Source organism: Rhynchophorus ferrugineus, unplaced genomic scaffold, assembly GCF_030347505.1.
Source record: "Rhynchophorus ferrugineus isolate W39M unplaced genomic scaffold, kcgeb_rfMv2 rfM7, whole genome shotgun sequence".
In the NCBI taxonomy this organism is placed as follows: Eukaryota; Metazoa; Arthropoda; class Insecta; order Coleoptera; family Curculionidae; genus Rhynchophorus; species Rhynchophorus ferrugineus.
Window position 1 is genome coordinate 19560853 of NW_027472586.1, and position 26885 is coordinate 19587737.

At 31.6% G+C, this 26885-nt stretch overlaps 2 protein-coding genes across 3 annotated transcripts; both read left to right on the top strand.

Annotated features, from left to right (window-relative positions):
- Positions 1-3854: 3854 nt before the first annotated feature.
- LOC143199596 (uncharacterized) lies at positions 3855-7930 on the top strand. Of its 2 annotated transcripts, XM_076409520.1 has the most exons (6): positions 3856-4045; positions 4112-5072; positions 5132-5752; positions 5804-6583; positions 6720-7019; positions 7078-7930. In XM_076409520.1, the coding sequence occupies exons 1-6, from the start codon at positions 4022-4024 to the stop codon at positions 7848-7850; spliced, it is 3459 nt and encodes a 1152-aa protein (XP_076265635.1). In that variant the 5' UTR covers positions 3856-4021; the 3' UTR covers positions 7851-7930. The 2 variants fall into 2 exon arrangements, with proteins under 2 accessions (XP_076265633.1, XP_076265635.1); XM_076409518.1 differs by having other exon boundaries at positions 3855-4045; positions 5132-6583.
- Positions 7931-12130: 4200 nt separating this feature from the next.
- LOC143200205 (uncharacterized) lies at positions 12131-23825 on the top strand. The gene is made up of 6 exons (XM_076410605.1): positions 12131-12175; positions 15861-16049; positions 18755-18979; positions 19264-19759; positions 19862-20368; positions 23791-23825. Exons 1-6 carry the CDS (start codon positions 12131-12133, stop codon positions 23823-23825), a joined length of 1497 nt encoding a protein of 498 aa, XP_076266720.1.
- Positions 23826-26885: the final 3060 nt, after the last annotated feature.

The following is a 26885-nucleotide window of genomic DNA, read 5'->3' on the forward strand; positions in this document are numbered from 1 at the left end:
TCTTGGTGACGCAGCACATTTCTTTCTTCAAATGTGGCTGTTTTTCAGCGATTTTGTTCTTCAAACGGTCCAATAACGCTATGTAATAGTCGCTGTTGATGGTCCTTCCTTTTTCAAGGTAGTCAATGAAAATTATTCAATGTGCATCCCAAAATACAGACGCCATAACCTTGCGAGCCAACTGTTGCGTTTTCCGACGCTTTGGAGCGGATTCATCTTGTGCAATCCACTCGGATGACTGTCCATTGAACTTCGAAGTGAAATCATGGAGCCATGTTTCATCCATTGTCACATATCGACGCAAAAACTCGGGTTTATTACGCTTGATCATCTTCAAACACTGCTCCGAATCATCAACTCATCGTTGTTTTTGACAGTTGCACAGAGCTTTCTTATACCCAAATATTTGTGAATATTTTGTGGATTTTTTAAATATTTTCACACTAAATTCACAAACTAGTGATTTGACCACTGAACATAAAGAAGATGGAAGGGAATATCTATACTCTTAGAGAAATTTTAAATATAATAATAATAATGATAATAATAATATTAATAATAATAATAATAATGAAAGGGAATATTGGTGAAATCTTTTGTGTATAAATCAAATTGTCTCTATAGGAAGTATATAATTACCAAAAAGGTCCAAAATATCCAGTAACTCATTGATTATTTCTACAAAATATAAATACTCGTAATGTACGTCTTCTTGTTTCTAGAACAACTTTCACAAGAACAAATTCAAAAGAAAAAGGCAGAAAAGTTGAATGTAAATTGAGTCGCAATTTCTGAACGATTACGAATGATGGGAAGATGTGTGCCACATGAATTGAATGACCGAAAAAATGATAATGAAATGCTACTTTTAAATCTATGACAGGAAATCATTCCTGCATTCACTAGTAACGGGATATAAAAATGGATTTATTTCGAAAATCCCAATCGAAAAAAATCATGGTTACCACCTGGCGAAGTAGGCCCATCTACTGTTTGATTTCTGTTTGTCCGATTTTTTTTTGTCTGATTGGACCAGATTGGTTCATATATTAGGAATTGATGACACCTGGAAATACTGTTAATACTGATCACTGCCGACAAAAAAATAATCAATCAATCAATCAATCATCGTTCAAGTCCATTAATCGAAAAATGTCAACTATACTCTCAAATAGATGATAATGTGATTGTGCAGCCATCTGATACAATAGTACCAATCAAAGAAGTGTTGAAATCATTTGCATGGGAAGTTCTATAATACCAACTATACAACATGGTATAAAATCAAATTACAAACAGTTTGAATAAATAAAACGTAACTATCCATTGCAAATACAAAATTACTTCGAAAACATCAACAAAAATTTTTCTGGCTTTGTAATTCGGTTTGTACTATTACAATACGTCACGTTTGTAAGGAATAGCCATACTCCCAAATCATTCATGCAAAATATCCGTATCTACGTCGATATTATTCAACTGGTTTCAAAACAACTCGGTTTTTATATTGGTATTCGCAGTCGATAAAATGAAAAAATATGGATCAATAACATCATCAACGTAAAATTCATACTAAACATTAACTATATCTATTCAATTATTAATGTGCCTCATCATTAAATATAACATTTCAACCAAACTAAGATGCAAATAAATATAATTTTGATAAAGTTTTATATTAGATGCTAGCACATATTTTGATCTGCGACTTCGGTATTCATAGTGATGCTGCTTCGTCATATTCCAATTGCCCCTTGTAGTTTCAACGATTTCAAAGTGATAATTTTCATGTCAACAACACAGAATGGTCTGGAGGACCAAGGAAGCTCGAAACCAATGAATTTCAAAACTTATTGGACGAAACCGTAGCTCAAACTCCCAATGAACTTTCAAACAGCTTAAAAGTTGATGATCCAAATGTTTCTAGATGTTTGCCTTCCTATTACCTTTTGTTCAGATCAATCCAGCACAGCTCGACTGATATACTGTTTCAAATTCACAAAAAATTATATATATATATATATATATATATATATATATATATATATATATATATATATATATATATAGTTGAATATATACAGACAAAACAATATGAATGTATCGAACCGCCCTTATTGAGAAACATTTAATAAGTCGTATAGCAATTTTCACCACTCCTGTTTAATAAAGAAATTTAGAAAATCTTTCACTTGGTATACTGTACAATGGGATTAACACAAATAAACAAATCATTATTCAAAAAAAGACTCAAGGTTAATCATAATTGACGGGACAGGATATAAACCTCAATAAGGTCTGATAATTAAAATGTATCTTGTGCATTGTTATTTTTTTATTGTAAATTGATTTAGGACACTTTCATTTATTATTATTGATTTTTCAGTGGCCACAAAAATTCTTTAAATGACAGTTAAGCAATCGTATTGCCTAAGTCACTAATATATAGTACCCCATTATTATTCCATAATTATTTGTTTCTTCATGTATTGTAAAATGATGGTTACAATAAAAAATACTATAAGGGTATTATCGCAATAAACCTAACTATCGTATTCTAATTATTATGTTGAATGAAGTAACATCCACATTATAACAAATATTTAAGAAATCACAGAAAGAGTATGATATTTATTTATCCTACTTTAATAACAGTGACATTTCTGAAAGACAACTTGACAATTGAGTCTTAAATGTCAAATATTCTCTATTTTATTCCAAAATAGAAAATAGATATAATTTAATTGAAAAAATGTTACTAAAAGTGAACAATATGATATTAAAGATGTTAATAATAAAATATATCGGCTTATTAACACCAATATATTATCTACTATTATAAATCAACAAATAATAACAAAAACTGTCACATTAAAACTGACTGAAATTTGTTACAAATAGACTCATTAGATATACATGAGTAGATACGGCCAATACATTATGGGTGCAGGTCAATACTTTACAGTTTAAAATAACTCGTTGGGAAAACGATGCGATGTATAAAGGATCATTTGTCCACTTTAATTTCGAATAATTAACTTAACTGTCATATTATCTGATACAAATCTATTTGAATTACATTTGCAATATATGATAGTTTTTGAACCTCTCTATATCTAGCATTGAATTTTTCTATTTAACCTTGCATGTATACAGAAATGACTCATTACTTGGACTAAACATAATATATATGAAATGTAACATTTAATCATAACAAAACAATTCTAGAACGCAGTAACAATTATCTATATTCAAAAATATACTACATTTTACGTTAATTAAACAACAAGAAAATTGCGTTAATATTACGAAAGATAATTATGCGAAAACAGTAAAAATTGTACTTAAAACAAATTCTCTTCTAACATTTTATCTATAATAATTATATATAATATATTACATACAGAAAAAAGAAAAATTTTATAAAAATGAAGTATATGCAACTATGTATATATTACAAATATATATAATTCAATATATATATATATATATATATATATATATATATATATATATATATATATATATATATATATATATATATATATATATATAAAGAAAATTATGTTTTTAATTATTTTATATATTATGTAATCCAAACCAAATATTATTGCCAACATTTTTATAAAGTTTTCTGCATTTATAAGAAAATAAAATGAAGAAGAAATAGTGCAACATATTTATTCAAAGTATTGTGTATTGTTAACATACAGTATATATACATACAATTTTAATACCACATATATCGTACAAATACACAAAAGATGTTTGCTAGAATAAGTTATCTTTAAAAAATATATTTACCCTAGTCCAAATGAATACCTCATTAAGAATATGCAACCACATATATCTTTCAAAATAAATAGAAGAACTCTTTTAACATAACCAAGAGCTTTTTAAAATGTGTGTTTAAAACTAGTAATACAGAATTATTTTATTTTTGTCTTAGTGGAAAAGTGCTTTTCTGTAAATGCTAATCTGAATATAGTTTGTATGATTTTCTACGTGCATAAAAACTAAAATGAATAAATCTCCTAAATTAAAGGTAAACTATACTGTTTTATATTTTATAGAAAATAGGAGTTACTATTTATAACATATTTTATTTTAGAAAGATAAAGACAGTTTTATTCAGGAGATTCTGAGTCATGTCAAATCTGAGATAGTATCTAATGATGAACAAGATGAAAAGGATATATCTTCGGGATCTGTAAAGGACACTAAAAGAAAAAATAAAACAAAAAAAGAGACATCTTTAAATGGTCATTCAGATTCATTAGATGTTATATCATTATTAGTAAAACAAGAGAGTGCCGGATTATCAAAAAAGAGACGAAAATCTATATCAAATGTTTCAGACCAAGAACCTTTTATAAAAAAGATAAAGACTGAGCCTGAAGATTCTGATGATTTAAAACAACGAGTAAAGAAGCAAAGCAATGTTAAAAAAAAATTTGAAAAGAGTAAAGATTTTAGTGGTGAGATCAGTGACAATCTGTGTAATGTAAGTACTTCCTCTAATTCAGTAAATAATAAAAATGAGGCTACAAAAAACAAGACATCCTTAAAATCAAAGACAAATGTTAGTCAAAATAGTAGCTTAGAAGAACAAGTCATCCTTCATAACAATATTAAGCAGAAAAAAGATGACTCTTATTCAAAAGATAAAAGTAGGTCTAAATCAGCAGTAAGTAATAAAGAACTTACTGTCAAAAACGGAAGTATACAAAAAGGTAATATGACTAAATCAGGTGTTAAAATAAATAATAGTTTTACTAAAGATACAATCACAACACCTAAGCTAAAACTTAAAAAACAACAAAATATACATGACCGGCAAAATAGTTCCGCAATAACAAATAATAATGATGAGTCTGATTCTTCAGAAGAAAATATTTTAGTACCTACACCCATATTAATAAAACCAGAGAGTAGGATGACTAAGCAAAATTATAATAAATCTTGTATTGATGAATCCGAGACCAGTAAGAACTTTTCCAAAGTAGGTAAAAAAGCAGTGATGGAAGCAGGAATGAATAAACAAAAAACACTAAAAGGTGGAAAGCATAGTGGTAAGCTATTTAATATTATGTTTTGAAGGCTAATGTATAATATGTATTTTAATTTTTAGAAAAAATCACAAAGAAAATTGTTGTGGCTACTGCAAGTAAAGATGAAAGTAGTGATGAATCAGATTCAATGCAGCAAGAGACTCATAATAATTTTGGTGAGGATTCAGAGTCAGAAGATGATATTATAGAAATACCAAAACCAATCTATCAATTAAAAGATGAGTCTGATAGTAAATCTGAATCAGAAGAATTATCAGAGAAACAACTAATATATAAATACGAAGATAATGTTGTTGGCCAAAATAAAAAATCTGATAACTCAAGTGATGAGTCTGATTACACAAGAGAAAGAGTAGAAGTTCCTAAACCAAAAATTAAAAATGAAAATAAAGCAAACATTACTAGACAAAAAGGAAAGAAAAGTAACTCTAGTACTGATCCAAAATCAGCAGCAAAAGAAAAAGAAGTTCCGGTACCTAGACCAAAACTTAAGAAAGAACAAGGAACAAAAATTGACAAAGGAAAATCAGATTCAAGTGATGAGTCAGGTTCAGAAGCAGAAACTCTACCAAAACCAAAACTTAAAATGGAACAAGCTGATGTATTGCAGAACAATTCAGATGACTCTAGTGATGACTCGGATTCAACAGAATTACCTAAATCAAGCTCCGAAGGAAAAGGTAGGGTTCAAAATAGTATGCTACAGGATTCAAGTGATGAATCTGATTCAGAGGCAACAACACAGCCTAAACCCAACTCTGACTCAAGTGAAGGGTCAGGTTCAGAAGCAGAAACACTACCAAAGCCAAAAGTTAAAGAAGAACAAACTAAGATGTTACAGAATACAAACCCAGATGACTCTAGTGATGACCCTGATGAAGCAGAATTACCTAAATCCAGCTTTAAAGGAAAAAGTGGGGTTCAAAATACTAAGCTACAAGATTCAAGTGATGAATCTGTTTCAGAGGCAGCAACACAGCCTAAACCAAACTCTGACTCAAGTGAAGGGTCAGGTTCAGAAGCAGAAACACTACCAAAGCCAAAAGTTAAAGTAGAACAATCTAAGATGTTACAGAATACAAACCCAGATGACTCTAGTGATGACCCTGATGAAATAGAATTACCTAAATCCAGTTCTAAAGAAAAAAGTGGGGTTCAGAATACTAAGCTACAGGATTCAAGCGATGAATCTGATTCAGAGGCTGAGACGCTACCTAAAAGAAAAAAAATTAAAATGGAAAAAACACATCTTGATGCAGAAAAAGAATATTCAGATGGTTTAAGTGACATATCTGATTCAGGAAAAGTACCAAAGCCAATACTTCAAATTAAAGGAAAAGGTAATGTTGCTGTTCAAAATAGTAAATCAGATGACTCAAGTGATGAGTCTGAATCGGAAACAGAAGAGTCCCACAAAACTCAGGAACTGGATACTAAGCAAAACAACCAGACACAAGCAACTAAACTTAAAAATAGTGCCAACAGTATTAGTGAGTCTCTATTAGTAAAGGGTAAGAATATAATTTTCAATTAAAATGTATAAAACTGCACACAATTTCGCATAAATCATAAATATCATAAAAATGGACTGTGATCTTTAAAATAATGAAGTTATGTTTAATAGTAACGTATGTCTTTAAATTCCAGGAAAAAATAAGCAAAATACTTCTGCTACTGTTAAAACATTGAATAATAGTAACATTAGAAGTAAATCAAAAGAAATTGCCAAAACATCACCGCAATCACAAAAGAAAAATAATGCAAACATATTAGCAAATATTAAGACAGATAATGAAATGTCTTTCGGTGATTTAGATGCATCAAATGTTGATAGAAACAATAGTACTTTTTACACACCAGATACAAATTTTAAAAATTCCTTCAGCCAACAAGAATTTGAAGAATATGGTGATGAAAGTAGTGAGGAAGAAACACATTTAAATACCAGTAAGTTTTCAATAAATCTATATTTAATTAAAACAATAACTCAAACTATTTCTTTTAGGTCATTCATTATCTAGAACACCGACGAGGTATAACAGAACAGCTAACACATGGCAAGAGAAATTAATGGAACGAAATCCCAATTTGGTTGAAATAGACAATGTTACACGCGTTGCTGAATCTGAAAATGAATATTTTATCTTGAGGATCCCTAAAAACATAGACGTTTCGCAGCTACTAAAACAGAAGGTGAATCCTCTTAAGGAAACAGAAGTCCATGTGAATAATGTGCAATATAAACTGGAACCCAAACAGTCAGATCCGATATTAGCGAATGTTAGCGGTGATAGATTTGTTAACATCAATCGAGTGCTTACTTTACAACGATCGATAGACGTCGTACCATTAAAGAAAGCCAAGGTCGTTAAAAGGGAAGATGTCCAGTTACCAGACAACGTGAAACCTCGCCATCCCTTATTTGGTATTACATACAGGGGAAAATTAAAAATAAGAAAAGATATTCAAAAAAAAGTAATTGAAGCAGAGGAAAATAAGAATAAACAATTGCAAAAGAAAAAGAAAAGCAAGAAAGCCGACAAGAGTACCTCAGAGCACATGATGGATATATTTAATAGTGAGGCATTGTTCTCCACACCTAAGGTTCCGGAAATTAAGTCAGAAAGCAACAAAAAAAGGAAAAAGAAGTCCAAAGATCTCAGTCAGGAAATATCATGCTCTGTTAAAGAAGAAATCAGTTTTAGTAGCGAAACGAACTCGCTTGAAGATCAACCAACGAAACGAAAGAAAAAGAAAAGAGTCAAGGAAGAGTTGTGAGCTTAAGACCTGTTAATATTTTATCTTAATTAAGTTACAATGTATAAATTGTAAAGTTTCAATAAATATTTTTCATTTTGTTTCCTTTTTGAATCTAATTACTAGACGTATTTAACATCTAACATGTGTTAATATCAATATCTAACATATGTGTCCTTTTTGTAAAGTTTCAATTAAATTTATTGACTTTTTTTTGTAAATCTTTAAATCTTTAATCGATGCATCATGCTACAATTTGTTACCTATCATTAAATGATTATCAAATCCCATCTACAACAGTATTTTTATATAGTATGAGTGAAAATTATAACTATTTTAAATTCCATAAATAGAACTTAGTTATTTTTCTAAACTGGAATGATATGTATTATATCATTTACTTAAGTTACAATACATTTTACTTATTTATTTAAAATATTATTTACCAAAATTACGTTATTATCCGTCGTTTTTAAACAGGCTATCATGATTGTCAGCAGAATATCATGATAATAGCATTTTCTTTTGTTTAATGCAAATAACTTAATAGTCGATCAAGCACTCGTCATAGCAATGGAAATATATCTGAGAATATTATATAACTATCAGAAAAGGGTATGAAACTATTAACATTTATATTTAATGCCATGCTACGAATTAATTATTTCCTAGCATTTGGAAAGTAGCTAAAATACTAATGATTCTTAAACCAAACAAAAAACCAGAAGATGTGACCTTCTACCAGCCTATAAGTTTATTACCGATAATCTCGAAAGTTTTCGAGAAACTATACATCAAGAAGCTAAACTAGTTAATAGTAAAAAGAAAAATCATTCCAGATCATCAGTTTGGGTTTCGCAATAAGCATGGGACTATAGAACAAGTGCACAGACTTGTAAACAAAATAAACACTGACCTAAAGCCAAAAGATATTGTGCGGCTGCTATTTTAGATATATCTCAGGCTTTTGTCAAAGTATGGCATACGGGCTTCCAGGTTAAACTAGAGAAACCTCTCCCTCATCCGGACTATCAGTCACTAAAATACTATCTCACTGATAGACATTTTATTGTAAATCAAAGTAAATAAAAAGTATAAAGGCGATGATCATACCGAATTAAATTCCATATATTCAGGAATTCCGCAAGGTAGTGTACTGGGTCCAGTACTGTATCTTCTATCTACGGCCGATCTGTCCTCCACAAAAATAACTACTGTGGCAACATACGCAGACGAGACAGTAATCTTAGCATCCCATGAAGATCCAGTCACAGCATCAATAAACCTACAAACCCACCTGGATTAAATATAATTATAGTTGATGACATGGCGCGTTAAAGTCAATGAAACAAAATCCACGCATATAACGTTTACCCTGCGTAGAAGAACATGTCCACCAGTGAATATCAATCATCGTCAACTCTCCCAACCAGAGCAAGTTAAATATATTGGTACGCACTTAGATCGACACCTAACCTGGAAGGAGCACATACTCTCTAAACGAAAAAACTTCGACTGAAATTATATCAGATGTATTGGCTCATCGGGCGCAAATCCAGCTTATTATTACATAACAAGGTGTTGTTGTATGAGTCTATACTCAAGCCTATTTGGTCATATGAAATCTAACTATGGGGTACCGCTAGCAAATCTAATATATCCATCATTCAACGGTTCCAAAATAAAGTGTTGCGTGCCATTGTTGATGCTCCGTACTATATTTCAAATAAAGTGATACAACGCGATATTCCTCTAGAACCTATAACGAGTGTAATTCAACGTGTTTGTGTGAAGTACTTCGAAAGAGTGTCGGTGCATCCCAATGTACTGGCTAATCAGCTAAATATGCGACGTGATAGTGAAGTGCGTAGACTAAAACGTTTAACAGCACCTGATCTGATTACTGGACATACATAGACTTTAGAATAATTAAATTATTAATTAATTAAGATAATATTTTATACAGGAGATCGCTTAATGAAGTGATTTTCTACATGCCATGTAGATATAATATAGACATAAAAAATATTTATTGTCTAGAGGGCAGATTGTGGAATCACAAAGAGTAAAAAAAAATATTATATAAATAAAAAATATATCTGAGGTAAATCTTGTAGAATCGATTAGAACAAATGATAATCTGGAGGAGCAATGTCTGGTAAATATAATTCGGCAGAAACGATACGAAGTTAAATTTCTGGTTCTATAAATTATAAAACCGATTTTCTTAATGCTCAGATATCATCCATGTTAGTCTTGATTTATTTAATCTTTGAATATATATAATTTTCGGGCATTGACGAGGACGTTCTCTGTCAGCTTTCAAATAATTCAATATTTTTCAATACCATTTTCAAAGCATTGAAATCAATAATAGTAGAATTTTCCTTGAATTATGCAGTAGGTTGTAATGATTTAACATTCGACAACTGCGAAGTGGAGGTCGCGTTATATGAAATTTTCATTAGCTGTAATATATGACAAAAAATCTAACGATAAACAACTTAAAGTAAAAAAGCAGGAAACTGTAACCAATGAGCCAACCATCGTCGACATGATGAAATTGCCCACTGAATTTCAGACTGAAATACGTCAAATTTCAGTCAGTTAGCGAACAGGATAGAAAAATTAGAGAAATCCCAAAACAAGTTAAAGAAATGAGTAATGAGTAATTCGTTTTTAAGAATCCGGGAACTAGAACTATTTCGAAGAACAAATAACATAGATATAGCCATCATTATTCTAAAAAAATACATTAAAATACGGAGTTATGATGCATACTGGACAGTACACTCCAATGAACGTGCTTAAGGCGGAACAGCTCTAATAATAAAAAATATACAGCATTTCCAACAAGACAAGATAAAAAAAGAAGAAATACAAGCCACGGTAGTTAGTGTTGAAAAGAATGGCGTTGAAATAAACATAGAAGCTATATACTGTCTACCAAGATACAAAATCATGCAACAACAATACAGATATTTATTTTTAAAGTTAAGGCCATGGTATATTATTGAAGGGGACTAATGTTAAACACACAGCCTGGGATTCACGATCAATAACACCTGGAAAATGAGACGAATTACTCGCAGCAACAAATATTACTAATTGTAACTATCATTCAGGGCGTGAACCCACTTACTGGCCCACCGACAAAAAGAAGCCTAGTCTTATTAACACATTTACTAATTAGGACACGTTTAGACTTATAATGCAGGAACAAATCAGTTTAAACGTAAGACGCAAAACTATAGACGATCTTGATGTGCAAACCCGAAGTATAATTGAACAAATTCGGTTTGCTGCAAAGGAATCTACTTCAAGAGATAAATCAGAATATGAGGTAAATTACCCTCTTGAAATTGGGACAGAACCAGAAATGCTATAAAAAAAACAATATTTAATAGAATTAATAATCAGACAAATCAAAAAATTTAAGAAAAAAAAGAGTTTCTTCGAAAAATATGTAAGTAAATTAAGCCCGGAAGCAGACAAAGCTTACTAGCTATGGAAAGCAACTCGGAAATTTAAAGGATCAATTATTAAAGAACTGCCTATTAAAAATGATCAAAATCTTGTTTATCAGCCCGATTTAGCTCTAAACTTGATGTCTCCAATGGAAGTTGCTACAGAAGTTGATTACAACCTCAATCCCAAAAAGGCTCCTGGAATTGATTATATTTCACTTGGGTTACTAAAAGAGTTGCCACGAAAAGCAATAATCATGTTTAAATATATATTCAATGCCTGCTTGAGACTGAAGCATGTTTCAGAATGTCTTAAAGTTACTCAAATAATCATGCTTAAAAAATTTGACAAGCCGGCAGAACAAGTTGAATCTTACAGGCCTATTTCGCTGCTACCTGCTATAGTAAAATCATATGAGAAACTGCTGTTAAAACGTATTAAACCAATAATAGAAATACCATATTTCCAGTTTGGATTTCGAAATCACCACTCGACAATCGACCAAGAGTAACGGGGGTTGTTGAAAAGGCATTCGAAGAATATAAATACTGTCCTATAATATTCCTGTACGTCTCACAAGCTATCGGTTATAGCACTTGGGAATAATCTACAAAATGAGCACATTGCTACCGGGGAATTACTGTCGATTGCTGAAATCATATCTTTCTCTCTCATGAACAACATCGAGTCTCGCATGAACAACACTTAAACCTATTTCGACTGGAGTTCCACAGGGTTGTATCTTCGGACTACTCCTATATCTGCTCTATACTGCTGATATCCCAACAACAAAAGAAACAGTACTTGGGACATTTTCCGACGACATAGTTATAATGGCAAAAGATGTATCTCTGGCTAAGGCCGTAGAAGAAGTACAAGTAGCGGTCAACAAGATCTACAAATGAATTAGAGACAGCTAAATACCTTGGAATATATCTCGATGATAGATTAAACTGGAAACATCATGTTAGACAAAAAGCAGATCAGATTAGACTCAAAATCGAACAACTATACTGGTTAGTCGGAAGATACTCTCAACTTGACCTAAAATCAAAGAGATTTGTTTATCAGTCAACCATAAACCCAATTTGGACAATGGGATACAAATATGGGGTTGCATTAAGACATCAAAGCAACTAGTAATCCAGCGCACCCAAAACAAAGTTCTACCATTAATTACCAATGCCTATCGCTACGTAACCACGAAGAGCAGAATGATGACTTCGAAATCAAATGGATACACAAATTCATCTAAGATTTCACCTTAAAACATGAAACAATTATAATTGTTGTTATTGCAAAGTTATTGAATCACAACAACGTGGAAGCAATACAGCTACTAGACAACACACAGGAAATCAGAAAATTGAAGCGTACCAAACCACACCAACTTGTTTAGCTTATAAGCGTATTCTTAACTTTAGCTTAAGTAGATTAGTTTTATTTTAATTTGGGAAACACATACTGATATATTAATCCCATACTCGCTTTGCTTGTATATTAATGCAAGTACAACAGAAGAAGAAAACAACAAGAAAAAATTAAATTACGATTTTAACTTTAATAATGATATTGGTGATGATGTAGTCGAGTGTTGTAAACAATCTAAATGACAACTGTCAAAATTCTAACAAAATTTTTTTGTCTCCAAAAATTAATCTGTCAGTTTCTTATCTTTAAATTTATATATTTTAAGTTGATATTTTAATTATAACGGTTTATTACGACTAAAATATTGATTACAAATAATGATAGAAAAATATAATACTTGAGTTCAAGTTTTTAATATTCATAGAGGAATTTTCGGTATCCTATATACAAAAACAAACAATTTACTATCGTCAATTTTTATTTCAGCAATATTTATTTTTATTTTTTGTTTCTTTCAATTTACATGTAATCAAACTTATAGTAAAAGTTTTAAAACAACAATAACACTGTATTGTGATTTTCGGTATTCTGTAATGGGAGACTGTTGTTTAAAAACGAGTGTTGCATTTAATCAAACATAAAACCCAGCCATTAAATAGACTTTAAAGACACATCACGCTGTTAAAGAAACTGTTGTTACATATGAAAACATTAATACTGAGCAATGAATGTTTGTTTATTCTAAACCCGTAATACATGCCTCTGGATTAGAATAGACGGTGTTCCTTCCATATGCTGTGGCGTTGAAATATAAATAGATGTTAAATTGAAATAGTGTCAGTGCATCCATTCATAATAGTTTTACCAATATTTATTACATATGGTTTTTAAAATAGTGCAGCATTTTTAAAAAGTACATTTGAACGTGTAATAAGATTTTAATAATCTTACCATTTTAATTTAACCTTCATTTATTTATTATTAACTAGCGACCCGCCCCGGCTTCGCACGGGTGCAATGCTGATACTAAATTAAATACACTACAAAAAAAATATGAACGTTGTATATAAAAACATAGCGGCCCGCTCCGACTTTGCACGGGCAAAAAATATATATGCCTATGTCACTCAATGAAAACATGATTAAAATCGATCCAGTATTTTTGGTTCATTCATTACTGCCCTTGGCCTGCACGCATTAAATTTGGAGTAAAACAATTCCTCTTCCCCTATACTTACTATGAAGATTTCCTGCTATCTTTGGAATATCTAAATTCATACAATTTTTATTACATTACACATTTTTAAACGCAAATTTTAAATTTGTAATATCTCCGAAAATATTTGTTTAATTTACATGCTGTAAGGAACCATATTTATCTATATTAATTGCACACTGTATTTAAGGTACTTAATTCGATAAGGATTAATGCCGTATTGCTTAAAATAGCTTCGTAAATAAGCCATTTTCTCACGTAAAAAGTAAACAATAAAAATGGTTAATGTGGGTTATCCCTAAAAGACAAACATATACCATCGCGGACTTTTTTGTAGACCTTTTTATGGTGTACAATACTGTAGTACATTAATTTGATCTAACTCGTAGGGTTAGGCAGCGTTTTTGCTAATTGCTAAATAAGCCTAAAAAAATAGGTTAATTTACGACATCACGTTAGAAACCTCTAAAATTAGCAATGTTGCCTTAGTATATTATGCATGTATTATACATATAAACCTTCCTCTTGAATCACTCTATCTATTGAAAAAAACCGCATCAAAATCGGTTGCGTAGCTTTAAAGATTTAAGCGCACATAGGGATATAGGGACAGGAAAGGTGACTTTGTTTTATACTATGTAGTGATATTAATAGATAAAATATTTTATTAGTACTTATAGGTCAATTGAAAAGTTCCTGGTCTGACACATAGATGGCGCTACTAGAACTAAATCCATATGTTTTTACTTAGCCCTAACCCTCAAAAGATGTGTATATAAATTTAACAGCTGTCGGATCATTAGAATGTGAATTATAGTAATTTGAGTGACGCACCTTTTGTTATTGTGAAAAAAATTATTAAAAAGGAATTTCGCGTGTTGATAAAATGTTACTTTTTGAAGGGAAAAAAAACAGTTGAAGCAAAAACTTGGCTTGATGCCGAGTTTCCGAACACTGCCCCAGGAAAATCAACTATCAAGGATTAGTATGCTAAATTTAGATGTGCTGAAATGAGCACCAAAGACGGTGAACGCAGTGGACGCCCATAAGAGGTTGTTACCGACGAAAACATTTAAAAAACCACGAAATGATTTTGAATGACCGTAAATTGAAATTGAATAAAATAGCAGACTCTCTAAAGATATCAACTAAACGTGTACATCATATTATTCACGAATATTTGGGTATGAGAAGGTTCTGCGCAAAGTAGGTGCCGCGCTAGCTCACTTTTGACCAAAAACAACGACGAGTTGATGATTCGGAGCAGTGTTTGAAGATGATCAAGCGTAATAAACTCGAGTTTTTGCGTCGATATGTGACAATGGATAAAACATGGCTCCATCATTTCACTCCGAAGTCCAATCGACAGTCATCCGAGTGTTTTTACAGACACACGATGAACACACACCAAAGCGTGGGAAAACGCAACAGTCGGCTAGTAAGTTTATGGCATCTGTATTTTGGAATGAGCATAGAATAATTTTCACTGACTACTTTGAAAAAGAAAGGACCATTAACAGCGACTATTACATAGCGTTATTGGTTAAAAACAGCCGCATTTGAAGAAAAAGAAAGTGCCCAAGTCAGTGAAAACGATGGCAAAAATCCATGAATTGGGCTTTGAATTGCTTCCTCATCCCTATTCTTCAGATCTGACCTCCAGCTACTATTTCCTTTTCTCAGATCTCAAAAGAATGCTCGGTGGGAAGAAATTTACGTCGAATGAAGAAGTGATCGATGAAACTGAGGCCTATTTTGAAGCAAAGGACAAATCGTACTACAAAAATGGTATTGAAAAGTTATAGGGTCGCTATAATCAGTGTAACACCCTTGAAGGGAATTATATTGAATAAAAGAAACTAATTTTGCAAACAAATGTGTTTTACTATGGTAGGTCGGGGACTTTTCAATTGACCTATTATACATAAGTTATAAAATGTGAAAGTGTTTAGAACACAAAACTATTTTATTTAAAGGACAAAAGAGGCGACTTGTTGAATGAAGATACAAACGAAAGACACCGTAGGTTTTTAGTTATTAGAAAACAGGCCAAACATATCTCACTCGTTTACCATCCAGCCAGTCTCAAAACAGTTAGCGTTCTTAGATCGCCGAAACTGAGACCTGTTTTGAGGCAAAGGGCAAAAGGCGTACTACAAAAATACGTATGTTATATAAATGTTTTGACTTTTCTTGTCGCTCGTTTCACATCTTTCGGGATTTGTGGCCTTCGGATTTCGTGTTGAAATAATTCGATCCTCAAATAAATAAATTTAAATTATTATTGTAATTTTTTGGATCAAAAAGGTTGAAATCAATGAATATACCTAAAATAAAGTACGAGTTTTATCAATATCCAGTTTATTCGTTAAATTTAGCTACTCCCGATTTCTGACACTTTTATTTATGAAAAAATTATTTAATGGGAAATGACTTTTATTAAATGAATATCTACTGTGGAGCGATATTTTACAGGCCTTTCGTAAAATCACTACAGTGATGGGATTCACGAATTGGAGAGTCGTTGCAATTACGGCATTGCAGTTCCAGAATATTATACTGAAAATTATATATTAATTATCTTTATAAAATTTGATGCTGTTAGTGATTACTTTTGCTGTATTTACCACGCTTCGTAACAATTTTATTTTAATGTTGGCTATGTAGATGTTTGAACAGCATTTGTTTACTTTATATGTTTTAAGCTAGTGTTGTATTATTCGTAATAAGAAATATTTTAACAAGAAATATGTACCTATATTTTATCATTGAAATATTTATTCACATCTTGCAAAATGTTAATATTTAAATTTACTATTTGCATTTTAATTGATATTACCATACATTTCATTATGTTTGTATGTAGTTTATTTTCATGTATACTACCAACTAAATCAATAATGTAACAATAAAGTAAAAATTTGGTAATTGACACCACATTACGTATATTGTTGAAGTGACTTAAATAACAATAAACGTGACTGGGAACACTACTCACATCCACTACACTAATTTTCGTAAAAGAATTTAAACGGAATTTTAGCATACTACCAGAAAAATGGGCTATGTTAAAAATTAATGCTCAAAAATGTCTCCAATACATTCTCGAATTTACAAGGAACCGTAAAAATTAATTCAAAATCCTTACATAATCACCATTGTCATTTGACCCTGGACCTGCTGTTTTTCACACGAACTATTACTCGCTGGCTATAATAATCTCTTTAACTTATGAGTAAAACTTATTTTTGTTAGAACAACCTATAGGTTAATCAGGTCCTGATGGCTCAGAGCCAGACCCAAGGATCTCCAGCTTAATATAATGACCAGTTGCACAATAGATGCAAGGTTCAAACTTAATACCACTTGTGTGTATGTTTATGAAAGACAGAATTTTGCGAGGTTGTCGCGAAATTCTTAGCGAATGTATATAGTTGAATTCTATAGCGTTTTTTTTCAGAAATTAACTTTAATTTGTGCACTTTTGTGAATCTGCAGAATACTAGGTTATTAGTGGAGCACCATATATTCGTAAAAATTAGAACTAAACATTCGATGCCATTTTAATATCACTTCTTTTATAAGGACATATCAGGTGTACCGTAAAGTCATTACCGGGTTTTCTAACAGATGTCGCTAGGCTGAATGCAATCTATGCAATGTTATAATTTGACACATACAACATTTTATACCATAGAGTAATACATAGAGTGTTAACTCAATGCAAATAATTTCAGAATTGTTTTGCATGGTCTCAGCAGGAAGGCGCTAAGAACGTCATTTCGCTGAATTTCATTGGTTCGTTTAAATTACCATTACAGGGACCTGTAAAAAAGATATTTTAATAGGAAAACATTTTATTGGTCGAGGCCTTCATACCCATCACTCTGACGTCACATTCTATTGACTAATTAAATTTGAAATAAAACCCAAATGTACTTTTTCAAAATAATTTATTCCAATAAAATTCTATATAAATACAAATATTATAAAATATCATAAAACTAAAATATAAGTATATCTTATATATAAAAATGAATCGCAAAATATGTTCCTAAGCGCATAACTCAACAACGCCTGGACCAATTTGGCCAAATCTTTTTTTAAAATGTTCGTTGAAGTTCAGGGATGGTTTTTACGGCGAGAAAAATTAGAATTATTGCTGGAAAAACCCTAAAAATAGCCCTTTTTGTTTGAATTTGTTTCGTGTATCAGTTGACAATTCATCTGTCATCTGTCAAAAGTCATCTGTAACAGACAACTTTTTTTTTTTAAATTTGATATGACTTGAACTCAAATCCTTTTAATCCGTTTGTTTTACGGATTGTTTTATTTATTTAAAATTTTTTATTTGTTTAAAATTTAATTCAAATTTTAAATAAATAAAACAATTCGTACGGCTTAAAAGGATTTGAGTTCAAGTCATATCAAATTTAAAAAAAAAAGTTGTCTGTTACAGATGACTTTTGACAGATGACAGATGAATTGTCAAGTGATACACGAAACAAATTCGTATATCGTGTTTTGTGCAGAGTGTTTAGTTAGTTAGTGTTTGTTTAGTTCGTGATTAGTGAAAAAATAATTTATATTTGATATGCCTCCTATAAGACGAAGCAATTTAGGTAGAAGAACCAGAAATGCTATAAACCAAGCTAATTACCGATCTAATCGTACTGCACAAGAACGTGACGACGGAAATGAACGTGAAAGAATTCGGATATCACAAACGCGTGAAGCGCGAGCGCGACATTCAACTAATAATCGCGCAAGTTTGAATCCAGCTGCTTTCAGTTACGATGTGTCAATTGACTACAGTAACTACCAATGTGTTGTTATTGGTTCTATGAACTTGGTTTGCTCACACTGTAAGGCATTAAAATACAAAAACGAAGCCAATGGATTGTGTTGCGCAAATGGTAAAGTGAAATTGATACAATTGGATCCACCACCAGAACCATTGTACTCATTGGTTTCAGGAATAGGAACAGATTCTATACACTTTTTGACACATATTCAACAATATAACAATTGCTTTCAAATGACTTCATTTGGGGCAACAAATGCAGTTCGGGAAAATTTTATGCCAACTTTCAAGGTATGTATTATAGCAGTTACTCATAATTATTTTAGCGAACAAAATTTTCTGTCACCAAAGTTAAGATGTGTTACTAATCTTCAATTTCTTAATCATTACGAAATATATCACTTAGTCATCATATTATATGGTGATTCAGTTTCAGTGACACTTTTATTATATTTTATATTTGATAGATATTAGTTAAAACTAAATATATACTTTTTAAGATCAAATATTATTTAAGTTTGATCATTGACAATCCATTAATTTATACCACACCATAATATTTTTTTTATTTACAGATACAAGGGCAAATATATCACAGAGCAGGTTCACTGTTACCAGTGTCAGATAGCGACAACAAATTCCTGCAAATTTATTTTATGGGCAATTCACCACAAGAAATTGATCTGCGTTGTGCACATAACAATTTAGTAAAAAGGTCTATTGTAGAACAATTACAAACTTTATTTCATCAACACAATCAATTGATTATATTGTTTAAAACTGCCCTGGATCTGATGCCATCCGATAATCACAAAATTGTAATCAGAGCTGATAAAACACCTGCAGGTCAACATACAAGACGTTTTAATGCACCAACTATTGATGAAGTTGCTATCGTTGTAGTTGGAGAAAACTTGGAATCCCGTGATATTGTTTTACATCGTCGGAATTTTCAATTACAACCTATAAAGGAAACACACCGCTCATATGATGCACTGCAATATCCCATTATATTTTGGCAAGGTGAAGATGGCTACGATTTATCAATAAAAATGATAAATCCCATTACAGGTAACTAAAATATTAGTTTAGCTATGGCGATAATATCTCAGTCACTATATTATGTATTTTAATTTTATATTTGAATGTTATTAAAACAAAATCTGTTTACAGGTTCTGAAACCAACAAAAAAGTCAGTTCAATGAACTATTATTCATACCGCCTAATGATTCGGGAAAATGCAGATAATCACATATTGAAATGTCGGCGATTATATCACAAATATGTTGATGACATGTATGTTAAAATTGAAACGGAGAGATTAACATTCATCAGGTTGAATCAAACCAAACTCCGATCTGAAGAGTATATTCACCTTCGAGATGCGATTAATACTGATGGAAATGCACAGAATGTCGGTCGGATGACTATTCTTCCAGCAACATACATCGGAAGCCCTCGGCATATGCACGAATATGCTCAAGATGCCATGTCGTATGTTCGTCATTATGGTACAGCAGATTTGTTCATCACATTTACATGCAATCCGCAATGGATAGAAATTAAGCAGGAGTTATTACCTGGGAAATCATCCATTGATCGTCATGATATTACAGCCAGAGTCTTTAGACAAAAATTGAAATCTTTAATGAATTTCATCGTAAAACATAATGTGTTTGGTGAGACACGCTGCTGGATGTATTCTGTGGAGTGGCAGAAACGAGGATTGCCACATGCACACATTTTGATTTGGTTGGTTGAAAAGATAAGGCCAAATGAAGTTGATGCAGTGATATCAGCTGAAATCCCTAATGTACAAGTAGATCCTGGATTGCATGAGGTAGTTATCAAAAACATGATACATGGTCCCTGTGGAACTCAAAATTCACCGTGTATGATGGATGGTAAATGTTCAAAACGATATCCACGGACATTAATATCGGAAACAATTACTGGTAATGACGGTTATCCATTGTATCGTCGCAGATCGACAGCAGACAATGGAAAATCAACAATTGTCAAATTAAATTAACAAGATATTGAAATAGATAATCGTTGGATTGTTCCATATTCACCCATTTTATCAAAGACATTCAAAGCACACATCAACGTTGAATCTTGCCATTCAGTGAAATCGATTAAATACATTTGCAAATATGTAACCAAAGGGAGTGATATGGCTGTGATTGGAATTGGTGCAGAGAATTCTAATGATGAAGTTACCCAATACCAAATGGGCCGCTATGTCAGTAGTAATGAAGCAGTTTGGCGAATATTTTCTTTTCCTATTCATGAGAGACACCCTTCTGTTGTTCACTTAGCTGTGCATTTAGAAAATGGACAAAGAGTGTATTTTACAGCACAGAACGCAGTACAAAGAGCTGCTCAGCCACCATCTACTACATTAACCAGTTTTTTTGAGACATGCCAAAACGATGATTTCGCACAAACATTGCTATATTCTGAAATGCCAAAATATTATACCTGGAATCAATCCTCAAGGAGATTTATACGACGGAAACAAGGAAAACCAGTTCCAGGATATACAGATGTATATTCCACCGATGCGATTGGCCGGATTTATTCAGTACATCCAAGCAATGATGAATGTTTTTATTTACGACTGCTATTAGTCAATGTACGTGGCCCAACATCATTCTAATAGTTAGGAAATGTTGATGATGAATTGTGTGGATCCTACAGAGAAGCCTGTCAACGTTTGCAATTGCTTGAAAATAACGCTCATTGGGATCAAACTCTCAATGATGCTGTAATATCATCACACGCTCATCAAGTACGAACATTGTTTTCTATAATCATATCTACATGCTTCCCATCAAACCCAATTGATTTGTGGATCAAGTACAAAGATTATATGTGTGATGATATTTTGTATCAAATACGGAATAGAATGGGAAATCCAAATATACAAATCAGTGAAGAAATTTACAATGAAGCATTGATTTCAATTGAGGACATGTGCTTGATAATGTCAAACAAACTATTAATTCAATTAGGCCTGACCGCGCCCAATCGTCCAATGCATGACGCTTTTAACCAAGAGTTGCATCGAGAAAGACTGTATGATCTCAACGCTTTGAAAGAATAAATTCAAACAAATCTTCCACTGTTAAATGAACAACAGAAGTATGTATTTGAAACTCTTATGAAAGTAACAAATGATGAAACTGGAGGGATTTATTTCTTAGATGCACCTGGTGGTACAGGAAAAACTTTTTTTATTTCATTAATATTAGCAACAATTCGCTCACAAAATAAAATTGCACTTGCACTCGCTTCGTCGGGAATCGCAGCAACTTTGCTTGAAGGTGGTCGAACAGCCCATTCAGCACTAAAATTGCCATTAAATATGCAAAGCAATGAAACTCCAACCTGCAACGTTTCGAAGAACTCTGCAATGGCAAAGGTTTTGCAGCAATGTAAATTGATTGTTTGGGATGAATGCACGATGGCACATAAAAAATCTTTGGAGGCTTTAGACAGAACCTTAAAAGATCTACGTAGCAATAATAACCGATTTGGTGGTGCAATGATTTTATTAGCAGGAGATTTTCGTCAAACATTGCCAGTGATTCCACGATCAACGCCAGCTGATGAACTCAATGCATGTCTAAAGTCCTCCAATTTGTGGAAACATGTTAAAGTACTTCATTTAAGCAAGAATATGCGTGTCGAGTTGCAAAATGACCAATCTGGAAACATATTCTCTAAACAACTCATTGACATTGGTAATGGCAAATTTCCTATAGACATGTTGACGGCTTGCTTTTGCTATGACTATAAACAAGTCCCAGGGGCAATCATTAAGTGTTTGTGGTATTAATCTAGAAAACCCATGTTTCTCACATGGTCAATTGTATGTTGCCTGTTCCCGTGTTGGAAAACCATCAGATTTGTTTATCTATGCGCCAGGTAATCAAACAAAAAACATCGTATACCACAAAGCAATATAATGATAATAATAATAATAATTATGATTCACATGATTAACAATAAAGCGATTACTTACTTTTCAATCCTTATATATGTTTTATTTAATTATTTTTTATTCACAACGCCCTATCACCAGGGTGATGGTTCTGTTCAGGAGAATTTTTTAAAATACGTAGGCACAAAAACTGCCACATTACAAATCTTTTTGACAGGACGAAGTCTGTCGGGTCAGCTAGTAATGAATATAAATAAAAATTAATGAAATATAAATATATACATAAAAAATAATTAAATGTAAATATAAGAAAGGCTGCAATGATATCTCCTGTCTATGGCGCTTTTTCCTTTTTTCATATATCTTTAGTGCTATCAATTTAAATAAGACGTATTAAATTTTCTGTCTTTTTGTTCCAATATTCTGAAAGCAGAACAGCACAGCTGAAAGTCTGTGTCTGTTTATATTTTATTTATTTGTTCAACACAAAAATGTATTGAGACAAGTTATAATTATTTTTACAAACTTATTGTGAAAATTGTGGAACGGATCATTAAAACCGTTATATTGTATAATATACTTTAAAATGGAGAAAATCTACCTGAAGTAATACTTAAAGAACAGCAAAGGACAAAAAGTTAAAATGTATGATATATATCAATATTACTACTGTGCTCTTATTATGGTAAAATCGAGGAGTTAAAGAGACAGTTTAAAGATCTATTAACAATATAATTAAACAAGCATGATAACGTCTAACATCATAATAACCTAAAATCAAGCTCATCTTGTTGATTTACAAATTGTATTATTTTATTTTGTATTAATGTTTTTCTTAACATCTTTGTTAAAAAGGTTAAATATTAATTATAAGTATCTTAACCGATATACGTTTGTTTCAAGTAAATGAACCCCTTTAAAATAATTAAGTTTTTAATTGATGGCACTTTACAAGCAACATTTTAAGGGGTAACTAAAACTTTTCACATAGTATAATCACATTTACCTTGAATGTAATTTTGCCATGGCCCAATTTGAACACATTTTGGTTTTAATGGGTGGCTAATATTTTCATGATTTCTTCTGTTCTGTTCCTGTAAATAACAATGTATATGAATACAAATGCTCTATACATAATTCTATACGTACTAGGTAAAGGCAATGCCAAATCACATACACATCCTTAATCTAGCTAACTTGGATTGTTTCTTCCTAGGAAAACGACGTCTGGTTTGTTTATTCCCGCACATATACTAAATACACAACACTTCTGAGAATGAAGATATATTATAATCAAATAATAGTGATTATAATTAAGACACAAAAATGCTCAATGTCAGATACAGAAAAATGGCATCCTAAACAAACCAAAGGAACAAACAATCGGGTTATAGAAATTGGCCAATCAAATGCTTTTGTAAGGAAATTGAAATGAACCAATAAAAAAGTGGTCTCAGAGCCAGTATTGGTTAGACCACGCAAAATATTTCCTCGATTTCGCCTATTTAACTAAAATCTTTATATATACTCTATGCTTTATTGTACTGACATCATCAAACTTCCAAACTATACATATTATATTTTGCGAAAGTACCAAACTCATAGATTTATGCCCCTTTGAAAATATCAAGTTTCATTGGCCGCATTATTTTCTTATTTCATAATAAAAAAGTCATCGTTTGCTGGTATAAACTTACGGTGACCATACTCTAACCTTAATAAAATGTAATGCATAGTTTCGAAACTAAAGTATATGTATTGTCAACTTTTGAAATCTGATAAAACAGTTAATAGTGATCGAAAAAAGTCTAGAATGGTCCCGAAGACACGGTAAAGTGATTTTACTGCATGATAACGTGCCGTCTCATAAAGCAAAACCGGTCAAGGAAGTATTGAAAACACTTGAATGGAATATATCGCACTCGCTGTAGTCTCCAGACTTTGCCCCGTCTGACTATCAACTTTTCGCATCAATGGAACACGCGCTTGCAGAGCAGAACTTTGCCAATTCCGAAGAAGTTAGAAAATACCTCGATAAATAGTTTCGCTCAAAGAACAAACAGGTTTTTAGGAATGGCATCCATAAATTTCAAGGTAGGCAAGATGTATAGACTCAAATGGCCAATACTTTGAATAAATAAATTCTTCCATTTTCTTGAAAATTATGTAGTTTTTTTTCGAAAAACCGATAATGACTTTCTGGTACAGCTGGTAATCAAGATTTTCTATCTCAGAAATCGGCCAAATGCCCAAAATTGGTAAAATAATAATCTCATATTATTATTATACTAGAAAAACTTGGTTGCGAACCTGTTTATACAAATGATTATGAATCAGTATGCATTGTTTCAACAATCATCTTATTCGCTAGATTTAGCTCGATTTAGCGTCATTTATGGATAATTCGTTATTTTTAATAACGTGTGGTTGTAATAAAAAATAATAAAGAGTCAAAAAAAGTTGTGCTGATTAACACCAACAGATTTGTTAACTGCTTAACAAAATAAACATCGAATAAAATTATTATATTTTACATTCACTATAAATTTGAATGATGAAATCATGTTATATATAGATATTTTTTTACAAATTAAAGTTAAATTATTTTCATTCAGTGTACGATTTCCTTTTACTCAGTCAACTCAAGATGTCTTAAATTAAAAATCTTAAGTTATATTTAGAATATTTGTCAATCTTAGAAGAAGAGCACTCAAAGCGAATGAATATAATCAAGACACAATCACATAAATATAAATAATTATGTCTGCTGTACATAAATATACAACTAGGCTTTGAACTTTGCTTTTAGTGTAAAATGGTTCTTGGCGTTTTTTTTGTAAAATTCAACTAGCTTTCTTATAGTGTAGCAAACCAATTCTACGTAGGAGATTTTGATAAAACAGGTAGCACCGTATATAGCACATATATTTTATACTATTTTCCGTTTTCAAATACAAATAATTTTGCAATCACTACACCAAATTTGATTTAACACCTTTAACTTTTTTTTTTATGATTTTTTAAAATTTTACAAACACATAGAATGTCTCATCAAAAAGGTGTAAATTGTTGGAGAAGCATACGAAATGATCACAAAACTGTTAGACATTGAATAGCGGTAATTTTTAAAAATATCGAAGCTGTTGGTGTTAAAATTCCGTAATCTGATTATCGATTATTTCTGTAATAGTCAAAAGTGTGTAAAGATAATCTAACGTAACAATTTTGATATTTGATATTTTCACAGTCGTAGTAGTCTCTCCTTTTTGGACTTTTTGTGCTTGAAACTACTATAATCCATGATAGATCCACTTTTCATCGACATTACAATACAGCAAAGAACACTGGACAGGGCAATTAATTAATGATTGACAGTCGGTCGAGGTGGATGGCTCTCCTTTTGGGACTTTTTGTGCTTGAAACTATCATAATAGATTCACTTTGCATCGCCAATTACAATATAGTATAGAAAACTTGACACGGCAATTACTGAATGAGTGACAGTTTCAATCGGTCTAGGTGGATGGCTCTCCTTTTGGGACTTTTTGTGTTTGCAGCTATCATAATAGATCAACTTTTCATCACCAATTACAATACACCAAAGAAAACTCTTCTTTTTTGCCTGGCAAGCAATAAAACCGCTATGTTGGAATAGTTCGAAATGGCATTTTCAGTTACTTCTTGTGGTAGTCATTTTCACACCTTTTAAACCATTGTCATGAGATATAAACGTCTCGAAGCATGATAAACTACTAATCTGTCTGAAATATCTTTGAAAGTTTGTGCTTGGTCTTTGTCCAAGAAGTCTTGCAATTTGATGTTTTTGAACTTTTTGGGTCCACCAGGCTGTTCTTTATCATTGACATTAAAATCATCAATTTTAAATCGTTAAAACTAAAAGCGGCAATTGGGATATGACAGAGCAGCATCGCCACAGGTTTCAAAAAGTGTTAGATAGGTTTGCACAGCAGATTTCTTACACAATTACAACAACAATAATAAATATCGAAAGTGCAATTAAAGTGTTTTATAGATAATCTGTAATTTATAATGATAACATATTTTTACTATTACTAGCAGCGAATAATTCCACTTTGAGTGAGTGTGGGAGGTAGGGGTGTTGGCCACCGAAAAAATATCGATATTTCGATATATCGATATTTTAAAAAATACCGATATATCAAAATATCGATATTAAAAAAAACTTACAATTAAATTTACAAAAAATATATCGATATTTTAAGAAA

Bases quoted from the DNA above. Each gene is read 5' to 3' on its own strand.
- LOC143199596 (XM_076409518.1), top strand. From the start codon at position 4,022: ATGAATAAATCTCCTAAATTAAAG. The intron at 4,046-4,111 runs GTAAACTATACT...ATTTTATTTTAG, and splicing joins ATAAATCTCCTAAATTAAAG to AAAGATAAAGACAGTTTTAT. The intron at 7,020-7,077 runs GTAAGTTTTCAA...TATTTCTTTTAG, and splicing joins AGAAACACATTTAAATACCA to GTCATTCATTATCTAGAACA.
- LOC143200205 (XM_076410605.1), top strand. From the start codon at position 12,131: ATGGCAAAAGATGTATCTCTGGCTAAGGCCGTAGAAGAAGTACAA. The intron at 12,176-15,860 runs GTAGCGGTCAAC...TTTTATTTAAAG, and splicing joins AGGCCGTAGAAGAAGTACAA to GACAAAAGAGGCGACTTGTT. The intron at 19,760-19,861 runs GTAACTAAAATA...ATCTGTTTACAG, and splicing joins AATGATAAATCCCATTACAG to GTTCTGAAACCAACAAAAAA.